Below are 23,035 nucleotides of genomic sequence, written 5' to 3' on the forward strand. Positions count from 1 at the left end.
CTTAGTATTACTACTAGTTTAATTATACCGAGTTATACTAGTTATATTACGTAATACTGAATACTGTCTGAGAATTAGTTATACTAAATTATACTGATATACTCCATAATACTATGTACTACTAAATGAGTTATACCTAGTTCGACTAATCAAAAGACATAATAAATTTCTTGAAATGGAGAACAAGAACAATAAGAATCCTAAATCACAGAAAACCCAGAATATTCTTTAACAACCCTAAATCGAAAATCATTACGAACAGAAAAGTCCTAAACAGAAGCAAAACCCAGAATCCCTCATCAAATTAGGTTGAATTGTCGCTGTTCTGAACCGATCTGAATCGGGAGAAGAAAAAATCACTATTGATGTTGTTTTCATTCATCTTCTGACAGTTGTTGTTGCTGTTTTCATCACTTGCAAAGCATGATGACAGATTCCAGTACCTGCGGAGCTTTCATCATCACCTACGACGAATCTTAGAAAACAAAGAAAGAAAGAGAACGAGAAAGGAGAGGCTATATAAGTGAAAATCACAATAGCAGAGAAAAAAAGAATAAAATGAAATGAAAATGTCGGTGTCTTTTGTTTATTAGAATCAGGAACAATTGACTTAATTTTTGAATTAACAATAAATCAACCTAATATTAAAAATAGAACAGGTCCTTGAGAGATCGAGTTATGAGATTTGGGGGTATCAGAGGAGATGTTTCAACTAAGCTGACAGCGAAAAAAGAGACTAAAGAGCAAATTAAACAAAAAACAAACATATTTCCCTGCGGATGAGAATAAGAATAACATAACAATTCTAAGATTTCATATAAGCAAGAGGACGCATAATTAAAAGAAAGAGAAGAATCCAATTAAATATACATAGAAGATCATTGACCATATGTTGTAAGTTCGTGTAACCATACATAACTAGTCCATTAACCATGCATGCGTCTCTGTTAACGTCTACATAGTATGTATAATGACAATGAGGAGCTGTACTTGTAAATATTTACTATTTCTGACATTCAGAACCATGCTTATTTTCAGTGTTCTAAAAATTGTATAGACGGCGCCTTGTGGGCAAATCGGATCTGAACGAAATAATCTTTTCAAACTATTTTTGTTTTGAATAATCGGTGTAAGTGATTAGTTAATTTGTCAAATTGATATGTTTGAATTCTGTAGTCCTCATAAATTGTTGTTATTACTTTCACTTTTCCATTTGGTGAATAATTTTACTGAAAATAATAAATCATGCTTTATTTTTTATTGTTGGTTTTTATTAGCACTATTATTATGTATGTTCTGAAACAATATTATTATTTCAGGTTTTTTATATATAAAAAGGATCACAATTTGTTTGCTTGCCTTAAGTTTCGGCGAGCCTGAGCACGACACTGCAGCCACTACGTCCATTCTCAAACCACTCGAATACATATATTTCTATATATATTGACACACACGTGTATTATGCATATCTTGAATGTTACATCGTTTTATGATAAAAGTGTTTTGTATGTTCCGGTTATATTTCGCCGAGCAGAAAATCATCCCAGATAAATAATTGCTATGAATAATTTATATTCCACTGTTCATGTCTAATACACCAGCGTTTATCGAGCTTAATTTCACTTCATTTTCTTCTCTGTTTCATCGGTAACTCCTTGTTCTTTCTCATTTCCAATTTTCTATTTCTATTTATTTTCAATTTTATATCATATGGTTTTACTGGTATACTACTTTATTCACATCAATTGTTATTCATCTAATGTTCTCATTTCCTCGTGCAGCTTTAGATTAAAAAACAAGTCTTTTGTAGGTCTGGGACGGATCGGGTATCTGGTCCTTATCCGGCAGATCTATAATTTTATTATTCTTATCTTGGGTTTTCGGATATCCTTCTAAAAATTGCAATATCCGACGGATATCCGGATTCGAATTTGGATCCTTAAAATAAATAAAAAATAATATTAATATATATAAAATATTAACAATAATTTAAAAATAAAAAATATATAATGTTTTTAATTATTTCTATGTATAATATTACAAAATTTACATAAAATTTATATATACTATTATAAAAATAAAAATATATTAAATAAAATTAATTTTTATATATAGATATTGCTATTTTTGAAATAGTTATTAATAAAACTTGCGGATCCGGATATCCGGACTAAAAAATTAAAATATCCGGATCCGGATCCGGCTTTGATGGATCCAACATTTTACTATCCGGCTCTGGATTCGGCCCCTCCGGATATCCAGATTTTCGTATCGGATCCGGATCGAATCCGGATCTCGGATAAAAGTTCCAGGCCTAGTCTTTTGGTCTCATTTGTTGCTATTTAGATTATAAAATGTCCTGAATTAGATTATTTATACTTAAAAGGTTGGATTCTTTGTTGTTTGTTACTTTTATTTTTTAACTATTATTATTGGAGTATGTTTGAAAGCTGTTTGATGCTTTCTAAATAGATAATTGACTTCTCTTAGTGCATTTTCATTTGGCAGGGTTAAGTTCTTTCTTTTTCTCTACAGAAAATACAAGAAATGGGTTTGCCTTCTTATCTAAAACCATAGTACCATACCTTCTTTTTCTCCTCTTGTGTCTTCTCAATGTTATCACAATTATCTCCAAAAAATCATTAAAAGGAGAGGCCGTGCTTTTTGGCGGGAATTTTCCAGCTTTGTATGTTATTGGAGATTCATTGGTTGATCCAGGAAACAATAATCATCTTTTGACGCTAGTCAGAGCGAATTTTAAACCCTATGGTTCTAACTTTGAAGGAGGCAAAGCTACCGGCCGTTTTAGTGATGGCAAAACAATTGCTGATTATATTGGTAAGAACAAAAAGAATTATTAACGTTTTGGTTTCTTAATATTCTTTTCGATTTTCTATGATTCTGTGACTAATTTCGCAAAAAAAACTAGTAAATGTTTTTTTGAATGAAATAAATAACTAGTAAAATTACAAATAATTAAATCTACATATATATGCTATAATTTAAATTAGTGAAAATGTTAACCCTCTTGGTTATGTTATTCTTTTTCAGCTATTTATTATGGGCTTCCTTTGGCTCCTGCTTACATGGGATTATCTAAAAAAGAAAAAAACAATCTCTCAACGGGTATTAACTATGCTTCTGCTAGCTGTGGGATTTTTCCTGACACAGGAAAGCAATTTGTAAGTTTCAATATTCCACCAAAAGATCTTAGCAATATCTAAAAACTATAATGAGTTTTTTTAATATTCTTTGTATGGACAGGGAAGATGTCTCTCGATGAATGTCCAAATCGATCTACTCAATAAAACCATTGAGAAGAATCTTAAGAAAAAGTTCAAGACGCAGTCAGAGCTTAGTAGACACTTGGGTGGATCGTTGTTTATGACCGCGATTGGGGTCAATGATTACGCTTTCACCTATAAAAAGAACGCAACCGATGCGAATGAGTTTGCAAGCAAGCTTCTTAATGAGTTCTTGATACACCTCGAGGTACAAAATGTTAGGGTTTTCAATATAATTTGCCTTGGCCATACATTATTTAGTTTTAATTAGGACTGTCTATTTCAGAACCGATTCATATATATCTTAACCTAATAAATACACCAATCCGAAGAGTCTTTCCAAAAAAACATTATGTTTAGATTTTTTGAAAGTGAAACAATTTTTTTGAAAAAACCGTAAGTAGAACGATTTTTATAATGTTAATCTTAGGAGCACGGGAGACTTGATATGCGTAAGATTTTAATTTATTTTGCAGAGATTATATAACTTAGGAGCACGGAACTTCTTCGTGAACAACATTAAACCTTTAGGTTGTTACCCAAATATCATTGCAGAGACGGTACCCCGTGGAAGCTGCGACGACTCTTTAAACCTTGCTATCGACATTTTCAATGTTCAGCTTAGAGAAAGCCTGTCTCATATGCGTCATAAGCTCTAACACTTCTTTCTTATACTCCGACTACTTCAACCTCATGTTGGAACTTCGTGGACCTTCGAGCAATCAAGTTAGTTCAAATCTATTGAACACTACAAGCCCATGTTGTCCTAAAGTTTATAATGGAGGTTCAACTACGACTTGTTTGCCATTCTCAAAGGCGTGTAAGGAACCAGACATGTTTATCTTCTTCGATCCGCGCCATCCAACTCAAGTAGCGAATTTCATGTATGCTATTCAGTGCTTTCAGGAGAGACAAGTTTGTCATGTGGTGATAGATTAAGCTCGACGAGTATATCAGTTGTATAGTGTGATAGTGAAAAATAATCGAAGAAGTACGATGGAACAGTAAGAACTAGTGGATAAAGTTTTTGCATAATAATAATATAATAAAACACTGAAAACTAGTTCTAATAAACGCTGTGTGCCAAATTCAATCGGTCCAAGGTTCGGACCTGAAGGACGCTATAGTGATGACTCGAGTTGTGGTCCATTTCTTTATTGAACCGTTAACAGGTCCCATCAATGCCCTGATTAAGGTCACATCAATGACAAAGCACTTGAGGTTCATGGTTCTTTTAGCTCTGATCTATACTTTTATAAAAAATGTTCTTTCAGCTAATGGAGTTTGCACAAGGAAAGATTGTGATGGCGTTAGAGGGAGGGTACAAATACAATCTTGATTCAATTGCACAGTCTTCACTGGCATGTATCCAAGTTTTGCTTGAAGACAAACCATTTCAAGGTTCATCTGAAGCATACCCATTCGAGTCTACACAGCACATCATACAAGCGGTATGGATGCTTCTGTATGACTGTATCCCCCTATCTTTCTAACTTTCCCGTATCACAATCTGATACAATCCAAAGCTAATATGTTTCTTGTGGGGGTTTAGGTAAACAAGTAGCTGTCTGCAGATTGGCCTTCACTTGCAGATGAATTATTATCGAACCTTATTGACCATAAAACTCTCACTCCAGTTATGCACCTTCCTTTTTCACTTAGTAACGACTTCCTATGCTTGATCTTCTTTTCTACTAGCCAGTCTCTGAACCTCTTATCAACAAAATTGCTTCTGTTTTGTTCATTTCTAGACTCAGCATTGAAAACCACCACGTAGATATGCCTCTTTTGGATCCAACATGTGGAAACCGAGATTCCTTTGCTATATTCAAGGGGGGCAAGTAAGTGATGTTTTTTTGTGTGGGTCTACTCTAAGCTTCAGTCTTAATTTTGACACATCTACGTTTTATTTTTACAGGCCCAAGGAATTAAAAAAGCCTGCGTTGGTTCAATGGTTCCACCAAAGGAAATAATGTGGGAAACATTTCCACACAGTTTTTTTTTTTGGCCGTGAATTATCAGTTACTTGGGGTGTAGGAGGAGTTGCTTTTATCAACCCACTTACTAATCTCAATGATCAAATTCACATGTGTTTGTACAGAATCACGTTAAGTTTCTGTCTTCACTTTCCATATTAGGATCATCAATCTCGTGGTCTTTTTAGCCTTACTCTGTTTTTTTTCCCCAAACTTGAACAAGATTGAGCAGTTCAACGATGTTTTGTTTCATGAAAACAGCTTGAGGGTAGATTCTGAATTTCCGCTGTAATGTATCTCAGATGGGCAGCAGCAGCCAACGATCCGTAAGTGAAGGGGAACGTAGACTACCGAAAGAATCTTCAAGTGACACGGTTGTTGCTGCGAATCTGGGAATGGGGAGGTGATGAAGGAAATACACCAAGACTTGAGAACATTGGGAAAAGCCGCAGTCATGAGTGAAAAAAATATACTATCGAGTTCATCATCCCGTCAAGCAATCCTTTATTTAGCTTTATTTAAATTTTCAATCATGTGTTTTTGTTGTTTGAAACATGGTTGTGTTTTTATGTATCCTGCAAGCTATATAGCCCACCGAAAAAGAGTTTCTACTTTGATTTTCGATTATTAATAAAGCAATGATAGGATTCTCGCAGATTAAAATGTTGGTATCTCATTTCATTAAGACATGATCACATAAAAATATTAGAAACGTTTCCGTAGCATCATCATGAACATCCACAGTTTTCCACTTTGAAGCTTATTCGGAGCTGTCTTCATGTTTTTTGTTACCTAAAAATACAAATCTTACCAAATTAAAAACCACAACATAACACAGCATCACCTACAGGTTTCTATTTAGTGCAACAATAACATCAACGACCCCGCGCTTGCGCGGCACGGGGACTATGTTCCTAGTCTTTTAAAAACACCAGTTTAGTTGTATTTTGATTGTTGTTGTTTATTACTCTCCTTATTAATGTTTTGAAACAATTGCTATCAAATTATGTTTTGGATTTTTTCTTTCGAAAGTAATGTTTTGGATTATTTAATTCAAAGGTATTACTTTATGATTAATTTCTCCTAAGTTATTATGTAAATGAATGCTCTACTTGAGTTGGTTAAATAATGGGTCAAAGTAAATCAAGTTTGGTACTTTATGATTAATTTCTCTCAAGTGATCGTGTAAACAAATGTTCTAGGTGGATAAATTGGTTAAATAATTTTTCAAACGTGTCAAAAGTTATTTTTAAATCACACTTTTGAAGATGGGTTCTTAATATTGTGAGAGAGTATAGATCGAAGGCTTAAAATTTTCACATCTTCAAAAATGAATTAAATCAACTTTTTTTCTAATTAGCAAGACTCGCTTCAAGTTTATAAGACTCATAAGTCTTGTATATATGCCAAATGTTTTTTTTCTCGTCTTCAACAATCTTATCTACTGTTAAAACTCTCCAAAGTCCTCACCAGATCTTCGATGACCACATTGACATCTTCGCTCTTCATTAGCTCCGACTTGTACTGGTGTGATAACTTGTCCATCAATAAAACACTTGATGTCTGGATAGAGACGGTGTAGCTCATCATCATTGTCATGAGAGAGGCCCAGTAGTTAGACGCCAGCACTTTGAAGCCCTCAAAACAGCAATGTCCCATGTAAATGTCCACACTGATACGACTTAGCAATGTTGGGTCAAGCATATCCAAGTTGTTTGTCGTGAATATTACGATGATGCGTGCTTCTCCCCATGGTGTCCCTAGTACTAAGCTACGCAACAAGTCCGATAATGCCAACACCGTCGATCCCTATTGACACCAGAAAAAAAAACAGTTTGAACATATATATATATATATATACTAATCAAAGCTTGCAATGTCCAAGTATTGACTTGAGTAAAAAAGACATAAATGTAACGTTGTATAAATAAGAAAATAACTAAGACCTAATTAACCTCGTCTATATCCTCAACGAAGAGAATCTAGTTGTTCGTGACTCCTGAAAGCAGTCTTCATGGATTGAAGTAGCCTTTCACCAACTCTCGAGAGCTGTAGGACGTAGACATCGGAGTTAAGGTACTTAGCCATATAGCCACCAGGCTCGTCTTACCCGTCCCGGGAGGACCATACAGCAAGTAATTTCTCGTCCAAGGTCTCCCAACTCTATAGTAGAAATCTTTCCTTTGGATGAACCGATCAAGATCGTGGACATAGCAATTGTTTCAAAGGTGGAATGGTTCTCGAGGCTCTTGGTTTCCCAAGTGTCAAAGGAGTGAGAATATGTGTGCACCACCCGAATTGTCTTCTCCTGTGCTGTGCTCTCTAGTCTCCTTTCCCATGTCTTTGTGTCTTTTGTCAAATCTCTTTTTTTTTTTTTTTTTTTTTTGTCAAATCTCAGCCCGAATGATTATCGTCAGATACTTTTATTAACGAAAATCCTCCAATTGAGCTCGATCCCTTGGTAGCTAATATTGGCTAATGTGAGTTCGCCGACCACATGTAAATTGACCGAGTGAATGTCGAGCTTATCTGTATTCTGTATTCTCTTTAAACTTCTTGTTTTACAGCTTTTTGCCTACATTTTAAAGCGTTGTGTATGTCTAGTCTATAATATTAGTAAACGTTGCATTGATCACTTACATGTTTGTTTGTTTTCTGGTTTGCTATGATGTGAAACATATATGAAAAAAAAATCATAATTCATATACATACAAAAAGCTTCAAAAGTTCAAAATTGTTGGTTTATATGCAAACCATTAATTAAGCCGAAACAAGGTAAAATAAACTACAAAGCAAACGAAACACATAATATAACAAACATATTTCATTTTATCTTATAGTTAAAGTTATATATCTATGGAGATATTCATAAAAGCTAGCATTCTGTTATATTATTTCATAACAGGATTATGATCAATTGTTCCTGGGAGGATGATGCTTGGGCTTGGCTCTCCAATAATCAGCAGTGAAAGCAACGAGTCCATCGTCGTCAACACTTTTGCCTGATTTTCTCTTTCTCTTCATCGTCGTTGTTTCTTTATCTGCTTCTCCATTTGTCATCATCAGTTTTCTTCCTCGTATCACGACATCAACATTTTCGATCCCCTGCACTTATCAAGCGGTTTAGTCAATAACTTTTTGTTTATAGTAAAAAATCTGGAATGTTTCCATCCCATATAACAACAACAACAACACAGATTATACAGAATACAGGACGTATAGTACTGAAGAATTTATTTAAGACTAGTAAGTAGTAACTGCAAAACTATATGGACTAAGAAGAGTCATTTAATAACAAATCAACGCAACTCCGCAAAATCTTACAATTGATTAAAAAAAACTTAGCTGAATGATCCTGTCATCGCGAAGTTTCCCAAGTTATATACAGTAGAACATTTATAAATTAAGACTCGATAAATTAATAATTTCTATAAATTAATAAATTTCGTTGGTCCTAACTTGGACCAGTTCAAAATTTGACACAATTCAACAAAATAAAAAGATAATATTTTTTAAAAAAATTCTATGTAAATATATGATCTCACTAAAATTATAAATAAATAATTTATATGTATACATATTTTATATAAGTAAGAATTTATTATTATATTATATATTTTATATTCACAATAGAATTATCTTTATATTTTCTTAATACTTAATGTATTTTTTTTATAAAATTTAATAATATTATATCTAAAACCACATTTAAACTCTATGTAATATATATTATATACACCAAATAATATAAAAAAATTAATATAAATGTCAAATTTCAAAAAAATAACAATTAATGTCTATACACTAAAATCAAATATTTTTTTTTTCAGAATAAATATATCTTAAAATAAGAAATATAAATAAGGAAAAAAAGTTTTGTAAATTAATATCTCTATAAATTAATAAAATTTTAAAGTCCCAACATTAGTAATTTATAGAAGTTCTACTGTATTACAATCATAGATTTTCTAAAGTTTTATCATATATATATTATACCTTACGAACTGAAACGACATCACGGCTTGATTCTTGATTCCCATCTTCTATTGATGACCAAAACATGAACAAAAAAAGTTGGTTATATTATATGTTAACATTCCAGCAATTATTACTTTAGCAAAAAAAATTTCTAATAAGAGTAAAAGGGCGATCTCATGCATGCATCATGTGTCAACTATGCATGCAAACAAAGAATAAAATAAATCTCGAAGTAATTTTTATACTAGAAAAAGATGAGTTAGCATATAACACGTACCTTAAACACCAATGCATAAACCTTTAGTCATTCTCATCTTTATCATACATGCATAGTTTTCAACCGAAAAATTGCGTGCTATAATTAATAGTTTGTAGAAGCTTTCTTTTATAAAATAATTTTTATAAAATAAAAAGAGAAGTGAGTGTACAAAAAAATTGAAAATTAATTATTGTACATGAAATTAGCATATTAGAATGTTAAGTTGTACGTGCTTTCCAGTTGTAGTGATCACTGTCAAGATATATAGGTAATATGCTTTATAAGATTTTAAAGAAGAGAGGGAGAGAGAGACAAACCATGAAGTGAATATCGAAAGGATATGCATAAGAAAAGAATGATCAACGCACATAGAATCTTTGATAAAGTAGTCATGACTCTTCTTGATTCTCCCTGATAACCTTCCTCCAAAGTTTATATATCTTCTTCTTTTTTTTTTCCTGAAATTATTTCGTTAGAATTTAAGCAGGAGGACTGTTTATTAAGAGAAAGAGAAGAGTATATATAGGAGATTACTAACAACATGTTGAATAAGCTCGTTAACCATAATTATTCCGTAAAAACCACAACCATGTGTCTCTATTAACGTGTACAGTAGGGATTCTTACGATGAAAAGTTGTACTTGTAAATATTTACAAATTCTGCCATTACGTCCATGCTCATACCACTCGACTATTAGAATATATATAAACTCACACACATTATTATGCATTAATGTATATATATTGTATGACACATCGTTTCTGTAATCAACATATTTTGAATTCTACAGTTTATACTTTCATCGAACCGATCTCATAATTCAAAGCAGACTCTCTTTAGCTTAATATACTACTTTTTAAATAGTTTTTAAGGGTCGAAACTAAACTCTCTACAGTTCGTGAGCTCGAGACTTAATCTCCTCTAAAGGAGATAGAAGTTAGAAACAAAACCAATTCGTTGGATTAACTAATATAACACTACACACATAGTTCTGAATTTGGAAACTTTTCATGTTCTAGTTAAATATTTTTTGAAGATTCTGAAACTTTAGTCTTTGGCCATAATTTTTCTAACATCTGGAATCAATTTTCGGAAATTCTAATTTAAGTATTAATATTTCGTATTAAAATATAATTAAATTTTATCCACGAAAAATTAAACTCCTTATAATACTATCAGACTACCAAACACTGTGATTTTTAAATTTGTTTACTAGATATTTTTTTGTAATCTCGGTTTGTGATATATGTTAATAAGGATTAAGAGAATTGATTTGGTTAACTATATCAACAAAGTGCAGTTATCTTTTCGAGCATATCAGTTGATAACTTCAGAGTTAAATGTGCTTGAACTCGAGTAGTAGAAGGATGAGTGACATATCAGAAATTGATTCGTGATATCGAACGAGTGAGGCCAAAATACGGAGAAAGATCATGTGGTGATTGCATGGTCAGTAAACAATGATTTTGAGCCTTCGGAAAAATTAACGCACCACCTGTTGGACGGGATGGGGCCCACGGGTCGAGTGAGCGGGCGTGGGAAGCCCATTAACCAGACGGCCGGGGCGTTACAAGTGATATCAGAGCTGAACTCAGTCGAGTGTGGAGCCAGTAAGCCTCACACTAACATGGGTGACGATCCTGGGGCGCAGCGGGGACTTTGCGTTCTTTAAGAGAGGGTAAATTGTAATATCCCGGTTTGTAGTATATGTTAAAACAACTTAAGAGAATAGATTTAGCTACCTATATCACCAAAGTGCACTTTTCTTTTCGAGCACACATCTATTTAGAACTCTAGAGTTAAGCATGCTTGAGCTGGAGTAGTAAAAGAATGAGTGACGTATCGGGAACTGATTCGAGATCGTGCGAGTGATGCAAAAGCACGTGGAAAATTCATGTGGTGATGTAGGGCCAGTAAACAGTGATTTCGAACCATCAGATAAATTAACACGCCGTCCGTTGGACGGCATGGGTCCATGGGTCGAATGAACGGGCGTGAGAGGTCCATTAGCCATGGGCGGTTGAAGCGCTACATTTTTATTCTCGTTTGAAATGTATTGTTGCTCACGAGAGATTTTTCTTTATTTTCTTTTAATTCAGTTTACTTATAAGTAAAACTCACAAATAATTGACGAACTGTTGTGAATGAGAAATATAGAATTGGTTAAGCTTATTCTTATTCCGTAAACAATAATACATATATATAGGAATGCAAAACTAGGGTTTAAAACCGTCTAAAACATGGGCCTATGGGCCTATATGGACATCCACCTAATAATTCATAACACTCCCTCTTTAATGTCCATTATACAAAACTATTTTCTAAAGCGCATAAGATGCTGACTCATTAAAAATCTTACTAGTTAAACCGAGTGAAAAAAACCATGTTAAGGAGAAAAGAGTGCATCACACATCTACTCCCCCTGATGAGAACATAACTTGAGATATCTGATAGTACACAATCTAATGTGATGAATTAACTCCTTAGTCTTGGGCTTGGACCGGTTCACTTCTCTTGGCAGATTTGGCACTCCTCACTGAAACATGAATATCTTGATGGTCATAGGACAAAATGACTTCAAATCACTTAGGTGTCGAAGCTAACATCCTTGTCTAACTATAAGCACTGGTCTAGCTCTGGCCAGATTGGAATATCGAGTGATATTGGGATATCTGTCGAAATTAGGTATTTTGAGACAGCTTATTCATGTCCACGAAAACAGCCATATCTCGAGTTCTATCATGGGGAATGATTGATTCAAATTGGAGATGAATGTAGACTCAAATATATTTCTATGGACCCCAATTTCATATTTTAATTCCATCTAGAAGGTATCCTTTGATTGGAAAACTTTCGACCTTCGATTCTGTTACACGAATGAAATGTGTTCATCTCTTGATTCTTCTTCAAGTATGATTGATCTTGATCATTCTCTTCCTCTTCTCTCAGTCTCAAAATACATTGGAATATTGATCACTTTCTTCTTTAGGTGTCTATCAATTGCGTGTTCTTTGTTGTCTCATTAAAATCTTAATATGGAAAACCTAATGGGACAAAACCAATGATAAGAAAAAAGAGTACAACCATGCACATCATCATATTCTCCCCCCTGGAAGCATCATCTTCGGGAGATGTATTCTCAGCATATATATCATCCTTTTAAGAATTGCTATAAGCATATCCTTAGTGAATAAACTTGTTTAATTGTCAGATAATTTTTTAGACCACTGGACTTCTTGTCCATAACATTACTTTCACACAAAAGGTCATATTTTGGTCTATTTGGACTCTATATCCAAATTTCTTTTTATTGACCATCTTCTAAACTTTCATATTATGCATACTTATACATACCAGTTATTCATTTTCTTCTTGTAAAAGTTACAAGTATGACTATCCTTTTCATACAAAATCACATCTTTCAATCATGAAACATATCAGTAAATTTCCAATATTATGGTACTTTATGACCACAAATTATTTTCTTTATATGTTCAATATACTCGCACGGTAATGTTATCTAGAACTGGCATTTACTACTTCTAGCAGTCCAAATCCTTATGGGGTTTACTGCAGTTTATATTCTTGTGGATCTTTCGTATAAATGTCAATTTTTAGTGGCTTTCAATTCATTTCTTTTTGTTGTCACACTAAAGAAACTTAAATCAATGGTTTACTGTATTTTATATTCTCTTGGATCTTTCACATAAATGTCATTTTTCAGTGGCTTCCAATTAATTTTCTTTGTTGCTGCACTAAAGAAATTTGAATCAAGTTTATAGGAATGTAGAACTAAGGTTTAGAACCGTCTAAAACATGGACCTATGTGTCTATATTGACATCCACCTAATAATTCATAATACGAACAAAATAAACAAATAATTGTTGTGAAAATTTTTAGCAACAATCTTGGTTTGAAAAACTAGATTCGAATGGCGATTATTTAAAACAAACGCATGATAATAAATCGACCAAATATGGGATGGTTTTTACAAAAAGAAATATGGGATGGTTCTTGCAATTACTTATACTAAGAATTACAAGAAATTTATTACTCCCTCTGTTCTTTAAAGATCCATTTTTTAGAAAAAAAAATTGTTTCAAAAAGATACATTTTTTTACTTTTTCAAAACATTAATTAATGAAAAATTGTACTTTAAAAAAAAATACAATTGTGTTTAATAAAATCTCATTGGTTAAAAGTTATTGGGAATAATTAATGAAGAAAAACAATGTATTAAAAAATACATTTTTAAATATTTTATTAATAAGTGTGAAAAAACTATAACATGGATCTTTTAGGAACGGTGAGAGTATTTGTAAAATTTTAATGTTATTAGTCATTTTTTCCTTATAGATCTGTATACGTAAAATAAATAAAAATCATATAAAGTTTAAGATCTTTAATAAAAGACGTATTTCTGTACACTACATTAATTTAGTTTCTCTTAGATGTTTAAGACTAAGAGGTCAAAACTACGTCAACGACAACCTTTTTTTGGAACACCAAAAATCACGAGTTTTTTTAAGCATATTCAAATATTCTCGCAAATTCATAAAAGCGGTAGTGAGTCTGCATGAATGCTCGAGTCAGCACATGTTTCTCTATTTTGTGGAAAGCAAATTGTCAATCTCAATGCATTAAAATTATTTTGTGCATTTTAAATCACTAGAAATCCCATACTAGTTAGTATTATTAATCAATCATCCACTATTATTTTTCTTAAAGTCCTTGCCAATTATTGTATCGGACAGCATGAACGAATAAACTGATAGCTTCCCTATTCTCTCTGACAATGAACTTTTTGAAGATATAGCGGCACATTATTTATCTGTTGAATTCCTTTTTTTGTGCACGATCTGTTGAGTTCCTAAAAGCTATTGCATTCGTTTTATTAAAACTAATTTATCATTTTAAATTATTCATGTGGAAAACAAGTTGTGTACTTAATATATTCATACCAAAAAAATGTTGTAAGGGTTCAGGACTATGGTTTTGTGTTAAAAAAAACAAGCGTTTCATGTGGTTATACAAACATACTCTTGCCGTCTTACCACTATGAAAATTTTGCATAGCCATATGAAATTCAATTTACTAACAACAGAAAACCTAAATTATATATCATATATGCACAAAATTAATCTAAAGCTCGGTAAACAAAAACTTGCTTTGAAAAGATCCTAAATATTGAACAAAGAAATGTGTGGGCCGCTATAGATATTGAGATTTGTAAACAAAGAAAGAAAAAATAGTGTAAATTGTAATTCATAAATATGCGTGATTTTTTTGCTTGTATGCTTTTTTTTGAGATTTTTTTTTTGCTTGTATGCTTCCTCATCGGTTTACGATGAATGAATCACTCTCTGTAAATTTCAAGACATAGATAATAAATAATTAATATCGTATAATTTATATTATACTACATAAATACAAGCTCGCTGGATCACTAAATTATTAAGTGATTTTAGTTTACACATACTAATTTGTTAGGCCCTCAGTTTTTTGCATAAAATAGTTACTATTGACCATTAATATTCATTGTAAAACATTTCCGGAACTTTTTCAAATTACAAATAATTTGAACAGTAAATTTTTTGCAACAGGTAAACAACAAAACCATGTACTCACCGTGTTCAATTATTATTATTATTTTTTGTAATATGTCCCTTTTTATTAATAAAAGAGAATACTATATATACACATGTATGGTGCACAAAAAATTCACATGTATACTATATGTATACACAGTATTCTCTTTTAGTCACTAAAGAGGAACATATTATAAAACAATCGAACATGGAGAGAAGTCGGTAACTATACATGTTTTTGTGAAATAAGTTAATGGGTAATGGAGTGTATGTATAACCTATGGTTTCGGTAATTTCCATAATTGGAAATTGTGCATCTTCATCCAACATCCACACTTTGCATCCACGAAGACTTTCCCATAACTATTTTGTGAGGTATATTAATTTCCTTGTAAAATATGCAAGTGTAAACCACGCAGTAGTAGTGGTAGACTAGTGCTCTTGAGGGAACAACAGCCCCAATACAGATCCGGCTTCGAAACTTCGTGTGGCTATCTAGACTAACGTTAAATCGCAAGAATATGTGAAGTGCCGTGGATTTTGTGAGACTAGTCAGTTGACCTCAGTTTCCGGATCCCCACCGTTATAAAAAAAAATGTAAATGTAATATTAATCAAACCCCAATGTTCAGGCTGAGTTTCTATACACTAACTCAAATCATATATTTAAACGTTGGTACATGCCACTATAATGGGCTATAAATACGAGGCCCGACAATCTTTTTACATGTGAGGTTTAACTACATAAACTCGCACCGTAGGCGCGTGACTGCCAAACCCACCACATAACCGCTGCAAAGAAAAAAATACTACACCCGCATTTATCCGCTGAAATTTAAGAAAATTATTTTTTTAAAATCTTTTTGTAAATTGACGGTTATCTGCATTTTAAATTTGCCCAATCCGTACATGCATCCTCGTAAAACAAATTCAATCCACATATCTATACCTACAATTCCAAATTTCAAATAAATTGATTCACACAAATTCTATAGAAGTGGATGATAACATGAACCAAACCAAACCGAAAACCCAAATAGTGTTAAACCGAACCGCCAAATTGAATGGCAATATTGTTTACTAGTTTTGGAATTTGGCGAGTAAGAAAGAGGCGCTTGTGAAAGAAACCGATAATGCTACGGTTATGTGAAATGGCAATGCTACTTCAGTCTTTGTTAAACCTTGAACAGGGTTTCGTTTTCATTAGGTTACTAGTGGTTCAACTACAATGGCTCCTGCTTTGAGTAGAACAAGCCTATACACCACCTCTCCTTTGACCTCCCTTCCATGGGTCCGGTGAGAAGTTCGAGTACCAAGCTGAGGTTTGTTCGTTTTCCTCCTAAAGTTTCGATTTTTAAATCGTGGGCACTTGTCAATTTGCTGAAAGTTTGAGACTTTATGATTTGTCAGGTGAGCAGATTGTTGGATTTGATTGTTCATAGCTTATACAGTCACAAGGAGGTCTTCCTCAGGGAGCTTGTTAGGTTAGTCCATTTTTCTTTCTTTTATTTGTTTTACAATTGATTTAAATGTGTGATTGTATATATGTTTACAGTAACGCAAGTGATGCGTTGGATAAGCTGAGGTTCTTGAGTGTGACAGAGCCTGCTTTGTTTGGAGATGGTGGTGACCTTGAGATTAGGATCAAGCCTGATCCTGATAACGGAACCATCACCATTACGTATGAGAGACTTCTTATATTTTTTTTTTAATCAACAGTTAGATAAGAAATAATTACTTTAAAGAGATTGTTGTTAATTTGGGCAGTGACACTGGAATTGGAATGACAAAGGAAGAACTTATAGACTGCCTTGGTACCATTGCTCAGATTGGCACTTCCAAATTCTTGAAGGCTCTCAAGGTTTTTTTTTAGTGGCTAGCAGTGTTCTAGAAATCGGTCTAGGCAGCGACTAGGCAAATCGGGTTTAAAACGAAATGATTGGTTAGATTTTTTTTTATTAAATCGGTCTAGACATAGAAAAAATTCGGTCTATTTACCCGCTTAAACAATAATCCTCTATAAGACGCATAACTTTGAACATTGGTTGCCAGCAAATCAATCTTGACGTCAAATTTTGAGTCATTGATTTAATATCTCTCTCTGTCTATTCAGGAAAACAAGGACCTTGGTGCTGACAATGGTTTGATAGGACAGTTTGGTGTTGGGTTTTACTCTGCTTTCTTAGTTGCTGAAAAGGTAAAGACTATTCCAGCTTCTGCTACTATAGTGTTATCTAGTGAAGAGGGAGTGGACTTATACTTGTCTCTGTTTTCAGGTTGTTGTGTCAACGAAAAGCCCCAAATCTGACAAACAGTATGTTTGGGAATCGGTAGCTGACAGTAGCTCATATGTGATCAGAGAAGAAACAGACCCTGAGAACTTCCTACGCCGTGGAACGCAGATAACTCTGTATCTAAGGGTACACTTCTCTATTCAACCGTTCTTTCATGCGTTGAATATTTTGATATCTCTTGACTACAGGAGGATGATAAATACAAATTTTTGGAGTCTACAAGAATCAAGAACCTTGTGAAGAACTACTCTCAGTTCGTTGGGTTCCCGATCTATACATGGCAGGAGAAATCAAGGACAATAGAGGTGAGGACAATAACACTTTTTTGCCTTATTGTAATTAAAGAAGAGTGAAACTAACATTGTTTGAGATTTTTCCAACATTCTTGGTTAGGTTGAAGAGGAAGAACCATCTAAGGAAGAAGAAGAAGAGAAAGAGGTAGAATCTTGTGCTTTTTCAGTTGTTACTGATTCCTGTTGACTGACATGACCTTGTTACTTGTTTGATTCCAGGGTGAGCCCAAAAAGACAAAGAAGACTACTAAAACCGAGAAGTACTGGGATTGGGAGCTAGCCAATGAAACAAAACCTTTATGGGTGAGCCGTGAAGCTTGTTAACGTCCTTAATGATGTTTGACATGCTCACTTGTTTATGGTTTTGTCTTTAAATAGATGCGCAACTCAAAGGAAGTGTCAAAGGAGGAGTACAATGAGTTTTACAAGAAGGCTTTTAATGAGTTCTTGGATCCACTTGCTCACACTCACTTCACAACAGAGGGAGAGGTTGAGTTTAGGAGCTGTGACAACCCATCCTCTCACTAGGAATCTAGGTTCACAGCGCTGCAGCGCACCGACCCCAACCCCTCCATTATGAGTCCTCTCACTCCATAATTAGGTTGTTGGTGAGACTCGAACCCAGGTCCTCACCTTTTAACAACACTCCTCCAGGATGAGTTGTCACCAATTGAGCTGCAGATCAATTGGTGACAACTCACCCTGGAGGAGTGTTGTTAAAGGGTGAGGACCTGGGTTCGAGTCTCACCAACAACCTAATTATGGAGTTAGAGAGGACTCATAATGGAGGGGTTGGGGTCGGTGCGCTGCAGCGCTGTGAACCTAGATTCCTAGTGAGAGGATGGGTTGTCACATAAAAAGTCGACTTTTTTGTGACAACCCGCCCCGTGGGACTACCCGCCCATGGGCCCCAGGCTCACAGCGCTGCAGCGCACCGACCCCAACCCCTCCATTATGAGTTTTCTCTAACTCCATAATTAGGTTGTTGGTGAGCCTCGAACCCAGGTCCTCACCCTTTAACAACACTCCTCCAAATTATAACATCCCGAGTTGTGATATGTGAAAAGGCTTAAGAGAATTGATTTGGCTACCTATGTCACCAAAGTTGACTTACCTTTTCCGGAACACATCCTGAAAGAACTCCAGAGTTAAGCGTGCTTGAGCTGGAGTAGTGGAAGGATGGGTGACCTATCGGGAAGTGATTCGCGATAGTGTGCGAGTGAGGCCAAAGCATGGGAAAAGGTCGGGTGGTGATTGCAGGGTCAGTAAACAATGATTTCGAGCCTTTGGAAAATTAACGGACCGACCGTCAGACGGGATGGGGCCCACGGGCCGAGAGAGCGGGCGTGGGTGGCCCATTAGCCGTGGGCGGGTCGGGGCGTTACAAGTGGTATCAGAGCTGGTTAGCCATCTCAGTTCTGACCTGAGAGGCGTCTTGAGACCTGTCGTGGGGCGCAACGAGGACGTTGCGTTCTTTGAGAGGGGGTGAATTGTAACATCCCGAGTTGTGATATGTGAAAAGGCTTAAGAGAATTGATTTGGCTACCTATGTCACCAAAGTTGACTTACCTTTTCCGGAACACATCCTGAAAGAACTCCAGAGTTAAGCGTGCTTGAGCTGGAGTAGTGGAAGGATGGGTGACCTATCGGGAAGTGATTCGCAATAGTGTGCGAGTGAGGCCAAAGCATGGGAAAAGGTCGGGTGGTGATTGCAGGGTCAGTAAACAATGATTTCGAGCCTTTGGAAAATTAACGGATCGACCGTCAGACGGGATGGGGCCCACGGGCCGAGAGAGCGGGCGTGGGTGGCCCATTAGCCGTGGGCGGGTCGGGGCGTTACAGGAGCATTCTGTACAGCCCTGGGATGGGTCCTCTTAACAACGAGGACGTTACAAACCCGAAAACAAAGAACATTCGTCTCCACGTCTAGCGTGTGTTTATCTCTGATGACTTTGATGGAGAGCTGGTGAGCCTTGTAAAACATAGAACCAATGTTTAGCTCCTCTGGTTCCATTTTTCTTTTCACATGTTTCACTATGTGTTTTGTAGTTCCCAAGATACTTAAGCTTTGTGAAGGGTATTGTGGACTCAAACGATCTCCCTCTTAACGTCTCACGTGAAATCCTCCAAGAAAGCAGAATCGTAAGTGCTGCCACAGCTAGTGTGTGATACAAGAATATCACACCTTTATAAATAATACACACCTTGTTATAACATTCAGGTGAGAATCATGAGAAAGAGACTCATTAGGAAGACTTTCGACATGATTCAAGAAATCTCAGAAAGTGAAAACAAAGAGGTTAGTGTCCTCTCTTTACTCCATTTTTATTCTCTTAAATCCCACTCGAAGTCTCAGGATCTATATTCAAAAAATCGCTAGGCAGCAAATTGCTGCCAGCAATTAGGTTCTTTGTATAGGACTAGATTCTTTAAAGAATTATTTGTTATATATTGTATATTTATATTATTTTTTAGGTTTAAGTATAAAATTTATTTTGATGATTTATAAAAATTAGGTATACAAAAAAAATGAAATCAGACAAACTTGTGCACTTACACTAATATTGTTGCTTGATTTAACAGATTCAAATTAGATCAATTTGGATTGATTTTAACTGATTTAGAACGGTTTAAACTGATCTGAGTCGTTTAAATCTGGCTTTAAGAAAACCGTTTTGGCTACGACTGATTTGCCACCTAGGCGGGATATTCATTTTCTTTGGTACAAGTGATTACAGGATTACAAGAAGTTCTGGGAGAACTTTGGTAGATTCATTAAACTGGGTTGTATTGAAGACACTGGTAACCACAAGCGTATCACACCGTAGCTTAGATTCTACAGTTCCAAGAACGAGGAGGAGTTGACAAGCTTGGATGAATACATCGAGAACATGGGAGAGAACCAAAAGGCTATCTACTACCTTGCTACCGACAGTCTGAAAAGTGCCAAGTCTGCTCCTTTCTTGGAGAAACTAATTCAAAAAGATATTGAGGTAATATGATTCAAAACTAGTTTTTCAACTTACAAACTTCCTGATTCTGATATGATTTGTCTTTGCCATTGGTTTTCATTGATGATAGGTTCTGTACTTGGTTGAACCAATCGATGAAGTTGCTATTCAGAACTTACAAACCTACAAAGAAAAGAAGTTTGTTGATATCAGCAAAGAAGATTTGGAGCTTGGTAAGTGTTGTTAGAGCAATTCATGTGCAGTTAGTGTGAGACTTTGTTTCTCTAATGGCGCTAATTTGGACAGGTGATGAAGATGAAGTAAAGGAAAGGGAAGCTAAACAAGAGTTCAATCTTCTGTGTGATTGGATGAAGCAGCAGCTTGGTGACAAAGTTGCCAAAGTCCAAGTCTCGAATCGTTTGAGCTCGTCTCCTTGTGTGCTCGTCTCAGGCAAATTTGGTTAGTCTGCTAATATGGAAAGGTTAATGAAGGCACAAGCACTTGGAGACACATCAAGCTTGGAGTTCATGAGAGGTAGGAGAATACTAGAGATCAATCCAGATCATCCCATCATCAAAGACTTGAATGTAAGTGTTTCATAAACACTCCTGTCACAGAAATCTCAAATAAAAAGCCTAATAGTGAGTTTTTGAATATTTTTTGAAGGCTGCTTGTAAGAATGCACCTGAGAGCAGTGAAGCAACAAGAGTGGTTGATCTCTTATATGACACTGCTATAATCTCAAGTGGATTCACTGTAAGTAGAATCTAACAACTTTCTTGTTTTCTATTGGTTTTCCTCACTTTTGATGTGTTTGTGGGACAGCCTGATAGCCCGGCTGAGCTGGGGAACAAGATTTATGAGATGATGGCTATGGCTGTTGGAGGAAGATGGGGCCGTGTTGAAGGTGAAGAAAGCTCGAGTGTGGGTGAAGGAGATGAGAAAGATGGAGAAGCAGAAGTAGTTGAACCATCTGAAGTTAGGGCAGAGAGTGATCCATGGCAAGATTGATTCAAAACTTTTGTCATGTGAATTTTTGACACCAGAATGTTTCTTTTTACTAGGATTGGGTACGAGTATCATGGGCCTAGTGAAAACCCGTTATTGGATTACGTGATGGAGAATTAATCCGATATTTGTAGGTTTTTTTAAATTCGGATCTTTTTCAAAATATTTCTCTAATAATATTTAAAATATTATAATTATTTTCTGAAATTTGATGCAAAACATTCCTCTCAGTTTATATTTTTTACGTGATAATTTCATGCTGTTTTTAGAGCTTTTTTGTATGAATATGATACATTTTGATTAGCAACTTATAGTTTTTGGCCTAAACCAATCTAGTGAAACGTTACGAGACCCTTCCAAAACCAAAATCAAAACCCACTACAATTGGTTAGTAATCAATGAAATTTAAGAGATAATATCGAATCCAGATTTTTTTTTTTTGAAAAAGAAAATCAGTGATTTTGGACAAAGATAAGAGTTTTACACATACCATATATTCAAGCCAAACTCTGTTTGGTCTTGAGAATCGAGATACGGAATATCACTCGTTAGAAACAAATCAATATTATAAAGGTATCTTTTACCAGCCGTTTATTTTCTTTTTAATGTTGGTCAACGATATATCTGTTAACCAATATACTATCCGCCTCGTTACTTTCTATAAATCATATAATTTTGCACCCTCTTGAGCTATCAACACCATCACCAAAACAATGGCGTCTAAAGCGTATTCTATCTTGTTCATTTCACTAATTCTTACATGTAAGTCTATTTTCATCTCTTAATCATCGATTTACATACTAAACCTAATTAGTCAATTTGGTTTATTGATTGTTGATATTAGGTATGAGATCAGTGCGCATACCCAAGGCCGAAGCGACGTACGTAAAGTACCATAGCTGCCATACTGTAAAAGATTGCATTAAAGATATAGATTGTTTGATTGCACCGGTTCAATGTTTAGAGTCACGGTGTACGTGTATTCTTATCTCACCACTCTCAAGCAGAAAAAACCTTAACCTTAAACCAGCGGAGACGCCATTAAGGTGCAAGACAGCAAGTGATTGTGAAGATAAGCTCATTTGCGTTTTTGGAAAATCTGTCTGCGAAAATTCACAATGTCAGTGTTTAGATGGTTAGAAATTTTAGAAAATTGAAGTGCTGTGTTTTTTTTTTGTCTACTGGTATGAATAAAAGTATTTTATCCAAATGGTATGAACAAGATGGATAGAAAATATATATAGACGTGTGATACAAAAAGTACCCGTTTGAAGTAAGAAAAATAAAAATAAATAAAAATATATTTAAAAATTATCAAAATATGTATTTCAAAATTGGCTTATCCAAGATATTTAAAGTTAATAATAATATTAGCTATCCAAATTTCTGGAACCTGTTTTATT

General features: G+C 34.7%; 1 protein-coding gene and 3 pseudogenes across 1 annotated transcript; 2 read left to right on the plus strand and 2 right to left on the minus strand.

Annotated features, from left to right (window-relative positions):
• Positions 1-2,187: 2,187 nt before the first annotated feature.
• Positions 2,188-4,483, plus strand: LOC106424475 (annotated as a pseudogene).
• A 1,804-nt stretch (positions 4,484-6,287) lies between these two features.
• On the minus strand, positions 6,288-7,628 carry LOC125585037 (annotated as a pseudogene).
• Positions 7,629-7,944: 316 nt separating this feature from the next.
• On the minus strand, positions 7,945-10,331 carry LOC106424468 (protein GOLVEN 7-like). Its single transcript, XM_013865230.3, has 3 exons — positions 9,815-10,331; positions 9,257-9,303; positions 7,945-8,365 (listed from the first exon to the last, which is right to left on the minus strand). The coding sequence occupies exons 1-3, from the start codon at positions 9,888-9,890 to the stop codon at positions 8,174-8,176; spliced, it is 315 nt and encodes a 104-aa protein (XP_013720684.1). The 5' UTR covers positions 9,891-10,331; the 3' UTR covers positions 7,945-8,173.
• A 5,714-nt stretch (positions 10,332-16,045) lies between these two features.
• On the plus strand, positions 16,046-22,879 carry LOC106401507 (annotated as a pseudogene).
• Positions 22,880-23,035: the final 156 nt, after the last annotated feature.

Source organism: Brassica napus, chromosome A2 (assembly GCF_020379485.1).
Source record: "Brassica napus cultivar Da-Ae chromosome A2, Da-Ae, whole genome shotgun sequence".
In the NCBI taxonomy this organism is placed as follows: Eukaryota; Viridiplantae; Streptophyta; class Magnoliopsida; order Brassicales; family Brassicaceae; genus Brassica; species Brassica napus.